The following is a 20,091-nucleotide window of genomic DNA, read 5'->3' on the forward strand; positions in this document are numbered from 1 at the left end:
AAGCTTCTCCACAAGGATCCTCTGAGTACAAGTAAACTAACGAAGAGCACATCCTACACTTGAAAGGCTGCGGGTTTTCATGGGAAGAACTCTCCCGGTCTCTATTCCTGATGGCCACAGGGACATGTGCCACAAACAGGCCAGAGCTCTGTGCCATGGCTAATCCACTGATAGAATGGAGACACCGATACTTACCTATCTCATGCACACTGAGCAGATTCATTACTATCAGATCATTGCAATAAAATATGCTAAAAGCAGGACTATGGTAAATAGCCAAAGTGCAAATGGTTGTTGGGTTAAAACATGACTCTCCTGGAGGTTAAACTGATTAGCCAAGCTTCATGGGCTGAGAGCAAGTTAAGATTTACAGGCAGTGATGGGCATGTTTTTGTCAATGTCTTTATTTATGAAGCATGACTAGTTAGATGTCCGGTTCCTCACACCAAAGTTCTGGAGACAGTAGCTGAAGGCCAGGAAAGCAAGGCTCGCATCGTGGACCACCTTATTGAAGAAGTAGGAAGGGAAATTGGTTATTAACCCAAAATCAGCCTCCCAAGAGAAGTGACTACGAAGCAGAAAACTCCAGAACACTTGCATTTTTCTGACAGCCTACAGAGCAGCATGTTCATGTGTTGTTTGTTGTTGTTTTATTATTTTTTAAACGAGGTGACACATATCTATCTCATTCCTGACCAGTACTCCTCTTTGTTGGCTGCCAAGAAGAGTGACAACATTCAATAACTGTGTTATAGGAATTGTAATACCTATGGCTACAGTTTTAAGCTGTAATCAGCTGGCAGTGGAAGAAAAGCTCTTGCTGAATATGCCGTACAGCATTAATATCATCTTTGCACATTGATAACTGAAGAACAAGAACAAGAGCTTCTTAGACCACATGCTTTTGGGAGCGAAGTCCAGTAGATTTGAGGAGGGCAGGGGAGAACCTGCTAGAGGCAGCTCCTGATGGCAATATACAAGTGCTAAAATAGCAATAACCAAGCACGGGTTGCTGCTGAAAAGGTTCTAAAAGGGTCTATTCCAGTGCCAAAAAAAGAAAGCCAGCCAGCTGAATTTCAAGGAAAAGACCAAATAAACTATCAGGTATCTTCCAAGCACCTGTATGTGCTTGGGAAAGATACTAGATGACACTGGCATTTACATTTTTAACAATTTTGCACTTGCTCTCAAAGACTATCCAACTTTATCCCAGAAGAGGTCATATATGAATTCCCAATTAAAACCATGAATAAAAATCCATGTCAAAGTTGAGAGGGAGAAGCTTGTTTTTATTTACTTATTTTCAGATTGGTGGATTTAAATTGCCTACAGAAGGGAAAAATGACAGCTCTGTCAGCAACAGCAGGATGACCTGCATTTAGAAACCAACACATCTCATTTATTGTCCTTGTCTTTAAATAGCACTCACCTGAGTACGGGTTGTTAGCAAGGCTCCCATCTCTGCCTGTCAAGGTTGCAGGAGCAGGGAATGTAATTCCGTAGTAATCCTTAAACAAAGATGACATCATTTATTAATAGTTGAAACCATAACAGAGCTGAGTAGCTCTTACACACCCTGCTTTATAAAAATAAGAATTTTAAAAGCAAGGAATAAGGGAAGCTATAAGGTCAGTTTCTGCCCAAGCTTAAAACAGAGCTAAAGATTTACCATGATCCTCAATTTCACACTAAACCTACTTTATGGACACTTAATATCATCTGCAATCACTTTATCTCTTAATGGCAGCTTCTACTTAGCCTGCTGATACATCTAAGGGCAGAGAAGAAGGTCACTTCTTGCTGAGCATCCACCTCTGCTCAAAGGCAATGACTAAAAGCTCTTCTCTCCCAACCCTCAGCTTAGAGCTGTCATCTTCCAGTAAGACTGCACCTGGAAGAACAGACCCTGCAGGGTGCCAAAGACTTGGAGTCAGGCCAGGACCATGAAAATAACATGGATGTAGTCTAAAGGTCTTCTACCATGCCCTGTTCTCTAAAAGTAAAAAAAATTATCTAGAAAAAGAGAACAAACTTGAAAGAAAACTGGAGCAAAAACCTGATGACAGAAGAGATTATTTAAATTATGTCACAGAAGACCGTAGATCAGTGGACTGCAAAGTGGGGTGCCCAAGACAATCCACTGGGGTGTGTGAAGATTTTTTGGTACCACTAATAACATGAAAAAAAATTAAGGGGCTGGGTGCTCAACCCCTTACCCCCTTCCCAAACTGACAGGGGTGCATGATCAAAAGAGGTGGAGACCACTGCTTTGGATCATATTCTTCTAGGTCCTCTACAGAAAGACAGTCCTCACTCTGGCAGGCTTGCACTCTGAGATAACAGAGCACACCAGCAAAAACAAAGCAACATTTCATTTTCAGTTGGGGTGCAGAAGTTGCCCTTCCCTCTCTGGGTGAGCTCCACCTGTGGGGCTGATACTCCACCAAGCAGTTTTCCTCCTGATGTTCACTTACTCCTCACCATCCAGAGCTAGTTAATGCCTTCACCACTCCTCTCCCTATTTCCACATTCTCCAACACTGGAAAAGTATCCTCCTCCTCCACACTCATCTCTGCAAATTCCCTGACACCTCAAATGCTTTCTCTGATTTAATTGCACCTTCTACCTTGCTGCAATTCTGCATCTCGCTGCCCTGTTTCATACACATCATCCTCCTCCATCACTGAACATGAAATAACCTGGCAAAGATTTAGGATTGCAGGGACTTTGTGTAACTTGAAACCACGCCGTATTTCATCATCCTTTCCTTCCCAGGTAATTCTGTCTTATCAACCCATCAAATGTAAACAACAAAAAGTAAATAAAGGGAAACATACATAAGACAGAAATGCAAAGTATCAGAGCATTATATAATAAAAAATGATTTGGGTAGGCAAGGAAGCCTGAAAACAAAACTCAAGCAAAACAGTCCATGAAAGCAACAAAAGGGAAACCCTGAAACACTTCTGCAGCCCGGCTGCCTCAACCGCTTCTGCCACAGCAATTTCACATCCCCCACCCAGCCACATTGGCCCGCAGCCAGCCTGACCTGCAACTGGGACACCCTGGCACCCCGACAGCAGCGCTGGGAAAAATGCATGCTGCCCCTGCCTGCAGCATGTGGGCATGCCTCGCCTGGCTCCACAGAAGACTGAAGGAAAAAGGCAAACAGAAAGCAAAACTGAAAACGGAAACAGGGGAATTCTCTTTAGATGATGATGAAAGGAAAGATGCCGCACCGCATAAAGCCCGACACACGGCAGCACTCTGAGCATTGCCACCACCCGCACCACCACCCAGCCCCAACAGGCTCCTGCCCAGCGCGACCCAACACCCACCATGCCTGGGCCCGCAGCCCCACCACCAACAGCCATCCACAGCGCCCTGGCGCTCCTGCTCCTCCTCACGCCTCCCGCCAACGCCTTCTCCTGCAGCCCCCTGCGCCTCCACGACAGCCCCTTCCCCTGGGACAGCCTCCAGCTCCTCTGCAACATGGCTCCCAGCCCCACACAGCCCTGCCCGCAGCAACATGCACCTTGCTCCTTCCCGGACACCCTCCTGGACGCCAACGACACACAGCAAGCCTCACACGCCACCCTCCACCTCCTCCAACACCTCTTCGACACCCTCAGCAGCCCCAGCACCCCCGCGCACTGGCTCCACACCGCACGCCACGACCTCCTCAACCAGCTCCAGCACCACATCCACCACCTCGAGCGCTGCTTCCCAGCCGACGCCACGCGCTTCCACAGGCGAGGGCCCCGCAACCTTCACCTCGGCATCAACAAGTACTTCGGCTGCATCCAACACTTCCTCCAGAACCACACCTACAGCCCCTGCGCCTGGGACCACGTCCGCCTCGAGGCTCACGCCTGCTTCCAGCGCATCCACCGCCTCACCCGCGCCATGCGCTAAGAGGAGCCCCACACGCGCACCTCCCTCCCTCCTCCTATTTATCTATTTATTCAACTATTTATTGAAAACAAATAAACTTCACCTTTTGTAGAAACTTTGACAGTGGCTCTTGTCTCACCAGCACAGAACCTCCTGTGGGGGCAGCCCACCTCCACACACAACCACCGCACCGAGCCCCACACAGGGACACAAACACGGGGCCATCTCCCCTTCCCTCCCTCCCTCATGGCAGCCAGGGCTGGTATAGGGCAGGGGGAGCAGAAGGCTGCTCCAGCGTGCTGGGGGTCAGCCCCAAATCCTCATATCCCCAGGGCCTCCACAGGTGCTCCACACTCAGGCAGCACCAAAGGAAAAGACGTGCCACCCTTACTCAGCGTTCAGCTGGACATGCTGGAGATGTGGCACAGCACCTTCCTGCACACCATGTCCCTGTGCTGCTTGCTGCACCGCTCGGACCTGCGGGTCACCCACTGAAGGGCCAAAGGCCATACACAAATATGTATGTACTATCTTGACTTCAGATACTGCCTTTACATGCATGCAACCCTTGTAGACCTGCCAGGATGGACTTAACTCCATTCCTTTAAGTCTGAACTTCCCATTTCTTGTCAACTTACTGAACCACCTAAGAACCTATAACTCCATTGAGTATTAATCTATTTGTGTAACTTTTTTTTTTAGAAACAAAAGTGAACAGATAACAGCAAAAATAATAGTATTCCTAAAATATTTTTATGGAAGTCACATGTTTAACAGGCACAGCAGGGAATGGTTACAGGCAGGTGTGCATTCACAGCCCCACACACAGATCCCCAACACAAGCCTTATTCTCTCCCCCACCAAGCCCATGCTGGCAGCTGGGGTCAGGTGCTTTGAACTAATTCCAGTGCTGCCTTGAAACAAAAGCAGCCTCACTGACATGCTCCTGTCCCCATGACAGCATTGGTACCCCATTCCTTTTCAACTAAATGCAGGGGTAACCCCCAAACGTCCAAACTGACATGGACACTGTCCCTTACTGAATATACAAACTTCAGAATCAGCCTGCCTGAACCTTCATAAAAATCACTTCAGAGCTGTTGCATCATATCCATCAATCGCTCTTCTCTGCTACTTTATTTCTCTAACTCCTTTTCCTCTCTTCACAAACCAAAACCTACAGCACCAGATCCCCGCTCCAGCATCCTCTGCTTTTATGGGAAAAACCCAACTACACCATCTTTCCAGCAAGAACCTTCGAACAATGCCCATGGAAGAGTAGGGGTGAGGCAGGAGATCCCAAACACACTCCCCCCAACCAACAGCCACGGGCCAAGACACAGGCTCGGACAGCACATGTTTTGCGTGACAGTAGCCCCAGGCACGCACCCTGACCTCAGCCCGGCAAATCCTGCACTTCTTGCTCTCCTGCACTGAGCCCGGGCTACAGCTCATACATTCGCTCCCTCGCCTCATTTCTTCCACCTGCGCTTCCTGGAGAGCCTTCCCATGTTTCCAGTTTCATTGCCTTGTCATTAATGAACTCACATCATCACAAACATGTCATCATAGTTCTGTGGGAAGTACATCTGGTGTAGAACCATGAACCTACTCCTAACACTCCTTCTTGCAGTAGACCTGTCATTATTTTTTTTTTGATCCAAGCATGTTCTTATTTTAATACCAATATTGTCATTTCCCTAATTCATTATAGTATTTCTTACTTGTTTTGAATAGCTTCACCTCAATTTGTATGACATATCTGCTATATTTTTCTAGCCATCCTATAATTTTTTCCAGAACTGATATCAAGCTGCCAGGTCTTTGTTTAGCTAGGTCTTTCCTTTTATCTCAATGTGACTATCTGCTCTCACTGCAACTTTCCTGGGTTTCAAAAAACTTTCACTAGAAAGTAAGACATCGTCATACAAAAGATTTTCAGAAACCTTCATCACTTATTTCCAAATCATTGTGTGCTATTTATATTGGACCTAAATTTAAGGTCTTCTGCTGAATACATGGAAAACTTCCGAATAACAGAAAGGTCAGTTTTCCACTCTAATTGTCTGACAGGAATGAAGCCTCTTCTGAAGTTAAGTACCTTTTCCATGGCCTTCATTTTCCCATTGCAGGAAATATTCCACCTTTTTTCATTACCTGATACTTTATTTTGGGTCTCACTTTTAATTTCTTCTGGCAATACTTTTTTCCCCCCAATTTAGTATTAATTAACAGATATTATCCACATTTTTTCTTCTAACTCCATTCAGTTATCTGTCAGACTGGTTCTTCTGAAACACCATTTTTCAGAAGTGGTTTCTGTTTGCATAGAACATTTCCAAATCTTAACCGCATTATCACTTGTGGCCTACTCTTCCTTCGATTTTGATGATGAGCAGACAGACAGGGTTTTGTCTGGGACATCCCTGTACTCCATTTGGCTAACCCCCAGATTCCACATGGAAGACTTGGTACTGACTTGCTTAATTACAACCTTCATCCAGTAATACCTCCTTCCAGATCACTGCTCACTCGCTGCTCCAGTTTTGCCTTTATGGATACAGTGCATCAATCAATCCTTTGACTTTTCTAAGTTACATACTACCATCCTTTCTGAGTTCCTTACCCCAGTTTTGGGGTGGGGGGAAACAACTTCTCACCTTTCTGCATTATAGGCTGAGGTTCCCTGTGAATCTAACTACCCATGATTCAAGTTTCTCTCATACATCATTTATATTCTGGATTCGTTTAAGTAAGAAAATTGTGTACTTCCTCTCCTGCAGCTTACCTGCTGATGCATGTTACCACGATGCATGCAAAGAACTCCAGCTTTAATAGCTTCAGCAACCTGCTAGATGCACCCAGTGGCTGTCAATTTGTGTACTATGTCTTGATGTTCAAGCCCACCCCTTGCTAAGAGAGAAGCTCATGCTCAGATTTCAACTAGATTTGAAAAGACTTTGAAAAGACAGAGTTTGCAGATGGACAAATGCAACAATCGCTCTATACCCATTTACATCACCTAAAGAAACTGTTTGTGGATATTCAAAAAACAGAACATAAGGATAAGCTCTTAATCACCACTGAGCAAAGCAATTTGTGTTGGACAGAGGATCAATACTGAAGATAATGCTTAAAATGAAATAAACCAAGCTATTTACTTACCATTGGCAGCCTGGATTGAAGCATCTGGAGATCATCATAACCATAAATCTGCTTGAAGACAGATAAAAATACAACATCATTATAACACTTTTCTCTGATGCTGACAAATTTGGGGCTTTAAACACAGTTTGATCTAGGACAAGCCTATGTTAAAGGTGCATGGCTCTATGTTGTATTGTGTAATCACAAAGCACTGTAGAATTGTAAGGCTAGTAGAGCTTAAAACAGCTTGTCACTAATATTGTTTTCAGGTGACAGCAGTCCTTTGAGGAGAGTTTGCCTGTGCAGTCTTCAATACCGTTTTTACAGATGTATCATTCATGAATTAAAGATCTACTGGGCATTCAGATTTGGGAATAAAAACAAGTCTTTTCTGCAATTATTCTTTCCGAGAATATGACAATTAAAGGCGTAATGAATAGGCTATTGAGCAAACTATAGCTCACCCCTCACATTCAATGCGATAAGAAAAGCAGTTAGAACAGTTTCTGATTCAAAAATTAGATAATGAGATGTTGATCCTGGTCAGACATCAAAAATCTCTGTGCAGCCTTTCAAACTATGACAGACAGGACACATAGCACAGTTCGACCATTACTACAGTAAGTCTATTCCAGTAACACAAACCTGAATAAGTCTAAATTTAATGAAAAGACCTAAAAACTTATACCACTGAAAACCATAGCAGAACACATGCTCAGCTTTGACAGCAGCCACACCAATTCTGAAGTTTTCTATGAACAGTGAACTCCCACTGAATATATTGCATATTTCTTTGTCATTTGGAAGAAGAATTCCAGGTGCAATACATGACAAAACAAATGCCTTGGCATAGACAGCAAGAGGTCTGGAGGGCCCACTTGCACCAAGGTTTAAGTAAACAAGGACAGGTACAATTAAATTGCTTACTGGGTAGGCAGGCAGAAGTCCTCCAGGTCCCACAATATACTGGTTATGCAACAAGGGCGGTACACCTTGAGGCAGGTTTGGGGGAGCTTTGCCTGTAGAACCAAAATACAGACACTTTAACAAGCCTTTAGAAAAGAAAAGGCTTCAGCACCGAGACAATATAGCTCACAAGCCCTGGCAGCTGCACTATCATGGCTTTTAAAGAACAGAACTACACAGAAAAATTTAGTGCTAATTGATGAAAATGCTCAAAACAGCCTGAAAAGTTGAACCATACCTAAAGGAAGGGAAAGCACAGACTACTTCAAATTGAAAACAGCCCCTGCAGAAAACAGCCCAATTTTGTCATTTACTCTGAGTGGATTACAGGAACTTCTCTCCTTTCCTTGGTCCCCTCCTGAAGGTAAAACGTAGGCATTGTTCTTGATCTGAGCGCAAATTGTTTTCTTTCATTTTCTGCCCTATCAACACATTTCCCCTTGCTGCCAGCAAGGGACCAGAAAGCACTAAATATCACCAGTAAACTTTTTGTGGGTTACTTATTGCATTTGGGAAAATAAAGATTGAGACAGTCTCAGGTGCCTCTATGAAGCAAAGCTAGGAAGCAGAAGGGTAAAACAGCACTTTGGCCAGTCAGACGTTTCATTTACAAAGAGTGGGAATAGGAAGTGAGAAATTCTTGTGTATTTAAGTTTGATCTTAACATTTACATCATTCACTTCCCTCCACAGAATTTCCTTTTAGCAGGTTATGTTGATTAGAAGAGCAGAGAAATTTAGCATTGCTTCCACTTCAGTGGAAGAAGCCTCCCCACCTTCTGTCAGTGGATGCTTTGGAAGAAGTGATTATTGCTGTAGAATAACCCACACATCAGACAGCTTTTTTCCTCTCTGCAGATGTAGCAGTAGGGATATGACACACGATAACGAGGACACCGCAGTGTACTTTGATACTGCCAAATGAATTCAAGTCACAGAGAAGACTGAAAGGAAAGCTAATGTAAACTGACAGTCAAGAGCTGATCACAACCTGGAATATAAACTGTGCAAGTCTTCTAGTCCAAAACTTGAAGTGAGAACTGCTCTGGTGTCTATTTATAAAGCTCTTTAGGGATAGAACATGCTATATAAATGCCATGTCACACCCTAACGAATACTTCAAGTACACAAAATCAGGCAGCTTTATTTTATAAGCCAGCAAATAAAGCATGCTGAAAGTGTGGATTTCTTAGCGTAGAAATCCACAAGAGTGTGGATTTCTTAGCGTAGTTATTGCTGGTGAGGTGCTCAACTGACAGCCCTGCAGACTGAAGTCCTCTGTCTATCCACGTGATCTGTTAATATTGCGAACCTGAAGACACTAAGGGAGCTGCCCGTGTGGTAGCAGCTGGTACAGACACACTGGTAATGCTCAGGCCAAGGCTGTTTGTAGTGTTCATACTGCTTGCCATGCTGACAACCGAAGAGGTGGTGCTACTAGTGGCTGAGGTTGAAGCAGTTGAAAAGGTTGTTGAGGGCTGGAGCGAAGTTGTGTTCTCAACACTAGTGTGCTAGAAAGGAGACAAAAAGATTGAGGATCACAGAGCAAAACCACAGTGGAAGACACTGTGGAAAAAAGACAATCTTATAAGTAACAGCAGCACACGCAAGAAAATGTTTAATAGTAGATGCATTACTTATGTACCAAGCAAGCAACTAAGTCGCACGCTTGTGATTTTCAAGTATTCAAAGAAAATTATTAAAGTTTAAATTAGGCAGCTATATCATCACAGAATTGTATCACAAAAACCTCAAACATCCCTCCATTGCATTCTTTCTTGCCATTTGACTGTCTACTCATTTCAGCTAGTACTTATTATATAAAATAAACTTCTATATTCTTCCAAAAGACAGTATTTTTTTCCAGAATACAGGACACTGCTATTGTCATTTCCTCAATGCACTTTGTGGAATTTAAAACATTAGAACTGCAATGTCCCACAACAAAATCAATGTGGTAAGCAACTGCAGACCAGATATATTACAGGAACACAAGTATAACAGAGTTCCTGGTTTGAATCCAGCACAATACAGTGCTTTAACTGTAAAAGCTGATGACACTTGCAAAACAGTGTCATCGACACACAGAAGCTAAAACAGCTCCCACAACAGGGAAGAAGGACATTTACCTAAATGTGAATTTTCAAGTTACACATTCAGTCAGGATGAAGCATTACAAACTAAAATATACGAATAAAAGAAGAGCAAAAGCCTATCAGCACACCCTAACTGGGATTGTACAGAAGTACACTATCACAGAATAAAGCAGTGTCTGACTTCCATTTGTGTAACCTCACCTACAGCGCTGTATTTGATACCATTTGCCTCACTCTAATGAATTACTCACGTGACAACAACATCACATGGTAAACTCCAGTATCATCTGTCATGAAGCATTTGTCATGATATATATCATTCCATCACACCACACTTTGCCTGCTAACCTCTCCAGTGTAGATTGCTAACATTCCATATTTTGAAGCAGTTTCAGATAGCCACTTCTAAATATTATTTTTAATACACTTGCTGCAAGAAATTCTCTTTACTCCATCTCCCCTTCCCGGGGAAAAATTTTTCTCTGAAGCTGTATGACTGGCCAGTCTCTAATATTTAATTCTTGATCTAGTACAAATCACAAGTAGTAATGACAATCTTTTTATCACTAGAGGGCTAGCAGCCCTCCTCCCGAGACAAGCCTCTTGTCTCAGTTCTTGGTGTACTGGGACACAATGAACTTTAAGAGAGGGTCTTCATCAGATTAACACTGACTATATGCCAAACATCTGTTGAAACGCAAACAGGACTTACTGCATGTGATGTGCTTGAAGACAACACTGAGACAGGGGAGAGACTGCTCTGATGATTGGAAAGGGAGCTAGAAGGAAATTGCAAAGAATTAACACAATGAATTTTTCCTAGAACAAACTATATACACACACTGTATGTATATGCGCACACACACCCCTACAGGCAAATTTTTTTTTAATATCTACCTACTGTTTAATAAAAAAAATAGAGAACTATTAATAACAAGAAACATGATAAACACCAATCATTTCTAATTATCAGCTTACTATGTTTTTAGAAAAAACAATAGTTGTTTCAGCAATTATACAGCAATGCCTCCAAGTCATGTAAATTCCAAAACCAGAACATACCAGAAAGTTTCACATCACATATGGCTTGTTAATTATTCTTTCCCTGAGCAACTGCTGCTGGATATCACAGGGGACAGGTACTAGGTGAGGCAGTGCTTTGGTTTGATTCACAACATTTCTCATGTTTTAACTGCATTTCATTAGTTCAGCTAACTAGAACTGTTAAGGTATGTGCTCCATAACTCTGCCAACAGCCTCAATACTCTCTTCAAAAGGCAAGGCTCAAAATAAAAAAAGCAAACAAAGAGCACCTGTGAAAGCAGGAAAATTAGACATACTACTACAGAATTTGTTAATTTAATCAACACCTCTTCAAACCACTACAACCCTTAAAAGCCTTTTCCTTATTCAAAAGATGAATCAGAACAATCAGTTCAGTTTTATACATACTGTAAAATTTGAGAATAAGGAAATCACTGATGAAAAACATTTGAGATAACTTCATTTTAGGAAGCAGCTCTGCATTAGCACCACTTCTTTCCCTAGCTGACCAGGCCTGTGAATTTTAGGTAGTAACAGCAGCACCAACATTCATTTGTAATCCAAAGCTCTTTAAATGTCTCCTTGAAAAGTGACAAACTGGTTCTCAAACATTTACACTTAAAAGTTCTACCTTACATTCAAGGTCAAGAACACAAAAAAGTACAATAGGAATAAGCAAAATAACCAAATGAATACTGAACAAAGCCAAACAAAGCCATACAAAGCACTTATGATTTGGTGTTCAAAAAGCTCATAATGTGAATCAGAAGCAAGAGAGATCCTAATAATAACATGTATTTTAATATTCTCCATAGAAATAGCTACAAGAAAATAGAGCAGTGTTTTTTAACAAAGCTCTGGACTAAATCATATGCCCTAATTTAAGGGCAAAGACTTCTGTCACAAGCTCTTCAAGGTGCTGGGTCAGACTAAACCTTGGCAGTTTCAACAGATTAATTTTCCTTCAAGCCTTTAAAACTATTTCCCATCTGGAAGAAATAGGATGACACCACTTCAGGCAGCAAGAAAAGAAATGATTGAGTCCAGCATACAGTTTTAAACCATTTCCTTGTCCACCCTTTCCTTGTGAGAAGCCTTCATTAATTCATCATCTGACCTATGGCAGAGACTCAGACAACAGCTGCCAGCACAACCAAGTCAGACATGCCTGGAGTTCAGGCATCATCTTGTCATGACACTCAGTATCTGCCCAACAGTTAACAACCCTCCAACTAAAACTTCTACCAGCATGCATACCTTTTCAACAGATGTTAAGAGAGAATTTTTCTAATGTGAATGGAATAATTCTGGTTAGCTGCCACATTTACAATTATATTCAACAGAAAATGCTAGTATGAAAGAGAATCAACCATACCCCAGCTGGGAAACAGAAATAAAACTGTGATATCCCATCAAATTAGTTTCTTGTATTAACAATTACAGTACAAAGGTGAGCATTAGAAGTCTAACAAATCAGTACAGCTTCAACATGTCACCTGCCTGAGGACAAAGCTCAAGTAACAGGGACAGAAATATCAAAGAGCATAAATGAGCTGAACTGTGCTGAAGACACTTCCAGGAACCTGATGTTTTAAAGTGTCTTATGGAAAAGACACACACTGTCCCTATGGATTTTATTTATTTATTTTTATTTTTTAATTTTGAGAAAAAACAAGTGCAAATGAAACCACAATACTTCAAAAAAAATGGGCAGAAAGTGAGCTCTTAAGGCAATGGCTTCAACCATAAGGCAGTGTATTTGTCCAGATACTGTGCACAAAGTAGGAAAAGCAAAATGGGGGGAAATAAATCTAGCTTATTTAGCTGGTATGATTGAAGCAAGAGCCCCTTGAAACACAAAGGTGTTTATATGCCATGAAAATTTGAGGGCAGCACTGCTGTAACAAAGAGGCAGCCCTACTTTGCAAACAGAAACATCCTCTTCTGAATCTCTTAATTCCAGTTACTGCCAGAAAAGAGCACCCCAATGTCAGCCGCCCTTATATTTGCCCTTTCCCCAGAATGTTCTTCCTTTCACAGGTTACCACAACTCCTACCATACCTGCTTAACTGGGAAAGTGAGCTGCTGGCCAAGTCACTGGACTGAGACAAGCTGGGCAACGTTGCCACATGCTGCGATGCTGAAGGCAGAAACGAAGTGGTGGTGGACACCACACTAGACATAGAACCAGCAGAAGGTAGTGAGGGAGAAGGCTCTGTCTTAGACACTGGAACTGATGAAGTAGCTGCAATGAGTTGAAAAGAGGCATTCAGAGACAAATTCCAGCATACCTGACTCCCAAGCTGGATTCAGGAACATTAAGTATTCTACCTTGGTTTACAAAAATCTGGCTGTTAAGAACAAGGAATGGTGTTAAGCCATCTGGCTATTAAGGAAAAGTCAGATGGCACCAGAACTATCAATTTCTCTGTTTAAGCTCTTCACTTACAGAATTATAATTTTTACCAGTACAGATGTAGTAAACTACAGTCTTCTACGCTTCACCTCCCAGTATCTGATTATTAGCTTTTGCTCACAAGTCCATCCTCATTTCAAAGTTCTTTGCATTTGATTCCAATCCCTTTCTGCAAACAGAACATGTTTGCACTCTTCAAGGCACTGCAAAAGTTTACCTACAGCTCCAATTCTTCACTTCAACCTACACAGCACCATTGATGCCTGAGATTTGGATCGTTGGGGTACAAAGGGCACATAAAACTAATCCGTTTGAGTACTGACTCAAACATGTAACACATTAAAAATAAAATAAGCTACAATAAAATGCCACAATTGAGCACAGCATTAAGCATGCTCATGTTGACAAATATAGCCTTAGTTTATTTGATCTAAATAACAAAGGGTGATTAGCATTAATACTACTTTTTAGCTTTTATATAATAGAACTTCTTTACCACCAATCTGCCTTTCCAAAGGAACGCTGTACTGCAATAAGACACGGAACAATTCTATTGCCTAACGTAATTCCCATCTGTTTCTACACTTCTATCTCTTGCCCTCTGAAGGAGGATAATACACAGAATTAGACACATGCACACCAGTAAATCTCAGAAACAGTTGAGCCCTGCCTTATGCTGGGCCATGCTTTCATTCAACACCAAAGATCACCACCCGGAGGATCACTACCTTGGAACGCTTGTGAAGTCAGACAGAATGCTCACCAAACAGGAGTCTGCTTAGAAGTTAACCATTAATGTGAACAGTGATACTTTTCTCCCTAAATGAGAGAAGTCAGGTCGCTGGATTGGATGCTTTAAACAGAAATCAAGAGGTCTTGACCTTGGCAATAAGCATGTGAGCGTAGCTGACAAAGGAAATTCAAGTGGCAAAAACATAGTTATGAAGGACACAACTGTATCACCTGATATCTCCTGGCAACATTCATATAAAAATAAACACCACTTATAACTCTCAATACATTTAGGCCAGGATTCACTCCTTGAAATCAAAGTAGACGCCCCCAGTATAAGGGACAGAATCACCATCTTTATTAAGAAGAAAACCAGAAGACAAATAGGACGGTCAGAATTATAATCCTAGCATGTTTTGAACAGCTTCGTGTTTAGGAAGGATGAGACCTGGACATTAAAGAGCAGCAGTAGGAAAGACGAGAGATGACCAACTAAGGATATTAGCAGCATATACAGAAGGAAAACCGTCAGTGCTTTCAAATGTTTACAAAAAGAGAATTTCAAAATAGTTTGGACACATGAAATAGATACACAGTAGAAGGCTGATTCTGGTTTATGGGCCTGAGAGAGAGAAAAATATAAAAATGTTGTCAGAGAACCAGTATAGAAAAAGGGACTAATAAAACTGTTACACAGTAATTACAAAAAAAATCTCAGATCTTTGTTTTCCATAGCAAAAAGACAAATCCCATAGTGAATTTCCAAAATGGTTAATTCTATACATGAGAGTAAATAAATTCTCTATTTGCAAAGTTGTCCTATCCATTAAAATCTTTAATAAGTAACTCTTTAGGCATATACCCTTCCTCCTGCTCACTTGAACAGAACTTGGCATTAACAAAACAGTTTATAGGTCTGAATACTCAAGTCCTTGGCACTCAAATATAAAAAAAAAGCTGTCCTGCTGCTGACATACCTGAGATGTTTAAAAGATTGACAGACTTAAAACTGAAGTGTTGGAATTCCAAAAGATTTTAATTCAAGCTGCTAGAAACTTCCATGAACCAGAATATAAAAGTCAAAAGAGTGAAAACTACATTTTAATTATTTTGACTCTGGGAAGAGAGCTACTGGGGTGCTACAAGAAAATTACCACACGCCAAAAAAAAAAAAAGAAAAAGGCCAAAACGAAGAGAACAATATTGCCTGTATCAGACAACACTGTTACTCTATTGCAAGACAACAAGCAACCCACAGCAGAGGGAGCACGTTAGTCACCCTTATTTCCCACAGGGTAGCAACTGAGCAATTGAGCATTACACCCAGCAAGAGGTGCTTTCGAAGAATGACTGTTTCATTACCACTAAATGCTAATTGCAGCTTTCCAAACGAGAGCTGGAAGGATATATAAGAAATTGTATATTAAGTAATTTGCAGTAGAGAAATCCAAAAAGGGGAGAAAAAAGCAGCAAAGCAGCTTTTCTAATGCTTAAGACTGCTCATAGTTACACACACTGGGTACAGATTCAATAGAGCTGTTTCCGTATTTCAGTTTTCTCCAATAAGCAAGCAGCACATCCTGTGTAAGTACAAAATAAACTCAGATTGATCAGCCAAAAATTAGTCAGAACCATATAAAACCTTAAACTAGATGTCATATCACTACAACTGTGCGCATACCAATTTGTAAGGAAAGACTAGAAAGAGTCCTGTACACATCCAAACTTTGTAAACTTACTGTCAAGAGCTGCCTGTGTTCTAACACCACTGTGCCCATTCTGTAGACAAAGGAGAAATGAATAAATCATCTCAGAGGTATATCACATTTTCTGAATGAATCACACATTTAACATGCTTCATGCAAAATTCTATATTCATTCTAAATTGAAAGACAAAACAGCTTTTTACTGCCTTTAACAAAACCACAAAGTTCAAGCACAAAGTGTCCTGAACATACAGAATCCCGTACACTGTCTATACTACACCCATCAGCAGGAGACCTTCCCATGTACTGTATATAACAAACTTCAGGTTCACACCGATATGAAAGAAAGGATTGCATTAACATATAGGAAATGGTTGTGCTTTTGATCTAATGCAACTCACAATTTTAACTATCCAAGTTACACAGACACCAATTTTTTTCCATTGAAAGATAAGACTTGAAAAGCACTAGTTGTTTTTTTGGATAATGCTGGAATACAGAAGTGGATAGTCTACGCTTGATCCTCACCAGTACATACGAGCTAGTGCAGAAGACAAGTGTGACTGAGCCATTACATAAAGGCCAGAAGTAAATAAACTTACAAACTCTCACAAGTTCCTTAATCATTCAATAAATTGTTCTCTTTAAACAAACCTACATTCTGCGTACAAAAAGTAGGTGCTTTTGAGTATCTCCCAAGAGATCCTCTGTCCGAGATCAGATCTCACCCTATCCTTTTATAATAAAAGGATACTAATTCCTACTGGTGATTAAATCCAACAAAAGAATAACGCTGGAGGGGCCAAAACCAGTTTGAGATCTATTTGCTAGATTCCTTATAAATTTAATAAATTATATGCCTTTGGATAGCAACTGTCAAGTTATGGCAAAATACCATGACTAATATTTACATAGACAGTGAGTTCCTTTTTTAAAAGCTAAGCTTCAGGGAAGGAAACTCAACTAGAATGTTAAAGTGTTACTAAGAAAAAAGGTCAGGCGGCAATTTAAGATGTCAAGACCCATAAAATCAGAGGACATGATTATATCCCAAATACAGTACAGCCCGAAATGGCTACACAATAGGAAAAGAAAACACAAATAACAGGGTGGGCTTGGGAATCAAAGAAACCACTTGGCTTGGTTAAAAACATTGACGTAGCAGGGTTATACGAGTCTAACATGGATAAGAATATTTCATCTTTTTCTAGGTCTTATTTCTGAAGTTCACTCACCGTAACTGCAACAGGGGGTGGTTCAGACAGAGCCATGGAGCTTTGGTACGCTATCCTACTATGCACAGAAGTCTGTTCATAGGAGGTTGTTGCTGTTACCAGGCTAGTGCTCTGGGATGAGCGGGTCAGGCTGGAAGAGGTGATGGCAGAGGTTGTGTAGGTGGACTCCTGTACTGTATTGGATATTGGCAAAGAGGTATTCAAAGGATCACTGGAAAAAGTAAATATTATTTACCACAATGGTAAATGAGATATCAAACACCTTCATGAAAATATCAGCTCCTACACAGCTATCTAAAACTACTTAACTAAGACATAGTCAAATTTACACTATTTATTTTAGAGAAAATCATGAAAAAATACAATTTCGTTTTGGTCCCCAATAATCACTTCAAAACCACCAGCTGCTTTAAGCACCATTCACTTTCCTCCTGTAAGCCCAACCAAATCAATACTTGACACACACTTGTCAATCAACTTATTTCCATCCTCTCAAAAGGATAAATTCACGATCATAACCTTTCTTAATAAACTAGATCCATAAAGTCCAGAATATGATGATAAACACCTAATCTTCTTAGAATAGAAGTCTAACATTACAGTAGCAGTCTAACACAATATGCAAAGAGTAAAAAAAAAAAAACTAAAACATGCAGGAGTTTTATTTTCTAAACAGCTTAAATCATTTATAGAACTAGAAATGAAATGAATGTGGAAGTTCATTTTTACTAGTGTTTCTGAATAAACTTCAGGAAGCTTTCTACTGAAAGCTAAAAGAGTAAGGAAGAAAAATGGGTTATTGACATATTTGTCTTTATCATCACCTATTTTAGCATTTCAGTAAAAGCTTCTGCAGACTGAAAAGCTTGGCTTTTCTCATTCTATAGGAGCATCAGATCTGCAATCTGGTGCCAATCTACTGACACGCATATATGGTACAAGGTTCATCTATCCTGGACCAAAAGCAGAAAAATTGAAGTTGTAAGGAACAAAGCCTCTGGCAAATTTAAAAATCAGGAAAATCAAACATGAGGAAGCAATTCTACAAAAGGTAGCTTGCTTTAAGGTTCTTTCCATTCATGTCATCTGCAGCTTCAAATCAACCTGTCCAAGAGGCTTTGATTTTAATTAGAAGAGAGACTTCTTTTAACATGCCATCCACAGAAAACACAGCCTTACAAGCCACCCTATTTCCCTCTCCCATTACACAGTAACTGTGCCTTGACATATTTTACACAAACTTGACCCTTCGAGAGGACATTTCAGAAGGCACAAGGGGAACTCACACGTACTTTACAGATTTTGAGTACGAGCTACTGTTGGTCGCCAACAGAATACTGTTGGTATTCTCACTGCTTGAAGTTGATCCAAATTCCGGGAGTGCAGGCTCTGATCCAAACTCAAGAGCTCCAAACTGAACATTTAACCCTGTCACATCAGCTGACCCAGGCATCTCCACTGCAGAAGCAGGAATCTTAAAAGGGAAAAACAAGCCACAGTTCCTTTCTGTGTACTATCTGCATTAAAGATACCAGTGATTGACACTCTCCTCCCATAACTAGACTTCTTCAGCTACTGCCTCAATCTTTCCTCTTAACTACATCTGTCACAAAGCCCCAGTTTGCATCACAAATTAATTCCATTATTGCAATCTGAAATTCATTTATAGATTCTTGGATCCAATCTGAGGCTGAAAGCGTTAGCCATTGTATTTTGCAATATGCAACCATCACCCATGCCCACCCCCGTTCATCCAACATTCAATTTGCGGCCAGTTAAGTCAATCCAAAATCACTCAGCATCAGTCATTTTCCACACAGAACAATCAGGTATGTGCTTGGAAAAGACAACATCATTCTATTTTGGACTGTAGAACTATCCAGCTTAGAATTCCCTGCTCTATAAACAGAAAACATATGATGGTCTTTGCCCCTCTTCTCCCTAGAAACTTATACGCAATGATTAAGTACTTGGTGCCATCAAATTACCCACCTTGGATGCTGGAGTTATCTTCCTTTTTGGTGGTTTTATCTGTTTCTGCTGGGTTTGATGGGCAGTCACTGCCTGGTTCTCCATAGATATACTGGGCAGCTGTAACATTTTGCTGACAGCTGTAGAGGTGTCTACCGGGGATGGCTCTTGGAGTTTCACCTGGGAGGAGAAGGACTCCAGCCTAGGAGGAGGAGCAGGGACTGCCTGCATTTGTTGCTGCTGTCGCTGGGTCAGCTGGCTCAGAACTGGGGATGGTTCAGGCTGGGATTTAAAGTCTGGTCAGCAGTCGGAAAAAGAAAAATTAAAGCATTAAACTCTAAAGCATTAAAATAGAATATTACCATTGCAATAACAACGCCAACATTTGATATTCCCTATCTTAAATGAACACTTTTCATCAAGCATTATTTAGCTTTCTTTAAAAATAATAACCACATATTACACATTAGGCATCAACAAGCTCGTGGATTTTTTTAGCCAAAGATGGCAAGTTTCACTGCAATTAACTGCGCCAATAAACTGTGATAACTTTCAAGGTGTTTGGAGTTGCAATTTAGATGTATTAGGAGTTATGATTTCCTGCCCCACAAAGGCAAAGATTTTCAACACAAGGAGGAATTCATCTACCATCTCCATCTGGCTGAAAGTCAGGACACACTGGACATAGACAGTTTTTTCCCCCAAGTTTTTCTCTTCCCCAGTTTTCAGATGTGAAAGCCAAACAACAGCTTGGAGCACTGGCCATCAACCATAAGTCCATATCACTTGCAATCTGAAGGGGTTTTTTATTCAGTTGGCAAATTGCATTAGAAAGCAACTCGAAATGCATATAAACATTTTTTCAGAATTACTGCATGTAAAAG

The 20,091-nt window shown here is 41.0% G+C and overlaps 2 protein-coding genes across 3 annotated transcripts in view; one reads left to right on the plus strand and one right to left on the minus strand.

Annotated features, from left to right (window-relative positions):
• The window catches only part of LOC310888745 (ubiquitin-associated protein 2-like), a 128,594-nt gene that overhangs the window by 10,655 nt on the left and 97,848 nt on the right, over positions 1-20,091 (minus strand). Inside the window, exons 13-22 of one of the 2 annotated variants that reach the window (XM_083815758.1) lie at positions 19,229-19,503; positions 18,529-18,710; positions 17,237-17,447; positions 16,035-16,074; positions 13,209-13,392; positions 10,815-10,881; positions 9,319-9,517; positions 7,969-8,060; positions 7,060-7,107; positions 1,430-1,508 (exon numbers count right to left, since the gene is read on the minus strand). In XM_083815758.1, coding sequence (XP_083671884.1) covers positions 1,430-1,508; positions 7,060-7,107; positions 7,969-8,060; positions 9,319-9,517; positions 10,815-10,881; positions 13,209-13,392; positions 16,035-16,074; positions 17,237-17,447; positions 18,529-18,710; positions 19,229-19,503 — 1,377 coding nt within the window. Of the gene's footprint in view, positions 1-1,429; positions 1,509-7,059; positions 7,111-7,968; positions 8,061-9,318; positions 9,518-10,814; positions 10,882-13,208; positions 13,393-16,034; positions 16,075-17,236; positions 17,448-18,528; positions 18,711-19,228; positions 19,504-20,091 lie in introns of both variants that reach the window. The other variant, XM_083815757.1, reaches the window with a different exon arrangement.
• On the plus strand, positions 1,544-7,037 carry LOC310888758 (interferon-like). The gene has a single exon (XM_083815820.1). It carries the CDS (start codon positions 3,340-3,342, stop codon positions 3,913-3,915), a length of 576 nt encoding a protein of 191 aa, XP_083671946.1. The 5' UTR covers positions 1,544-3,339; the 3' UTR covers positions 3,916-7,037.

The sequence above is a fragment of the Anser anser genome, assembly GCF_964211835.1.
Source record: "Anser anser genome assembly, chromosome: W".
NCBI classification, from domain to species: domain Eukaryota; kingdom Metazoa; phylum Chordata; class Aves; order Anseriformes; family Anatidae; genus Anser; species Anser anser.

Excerpts from the sequence above, each read along its gene's own strand:
- LOC310888758 (XM_083815820.1), top strand. The coding sequence starts at position 3,340 with ATGCCTGGGCCCGCAGCCCCACCACCAACAGCCATCCACAGCGCCCTG.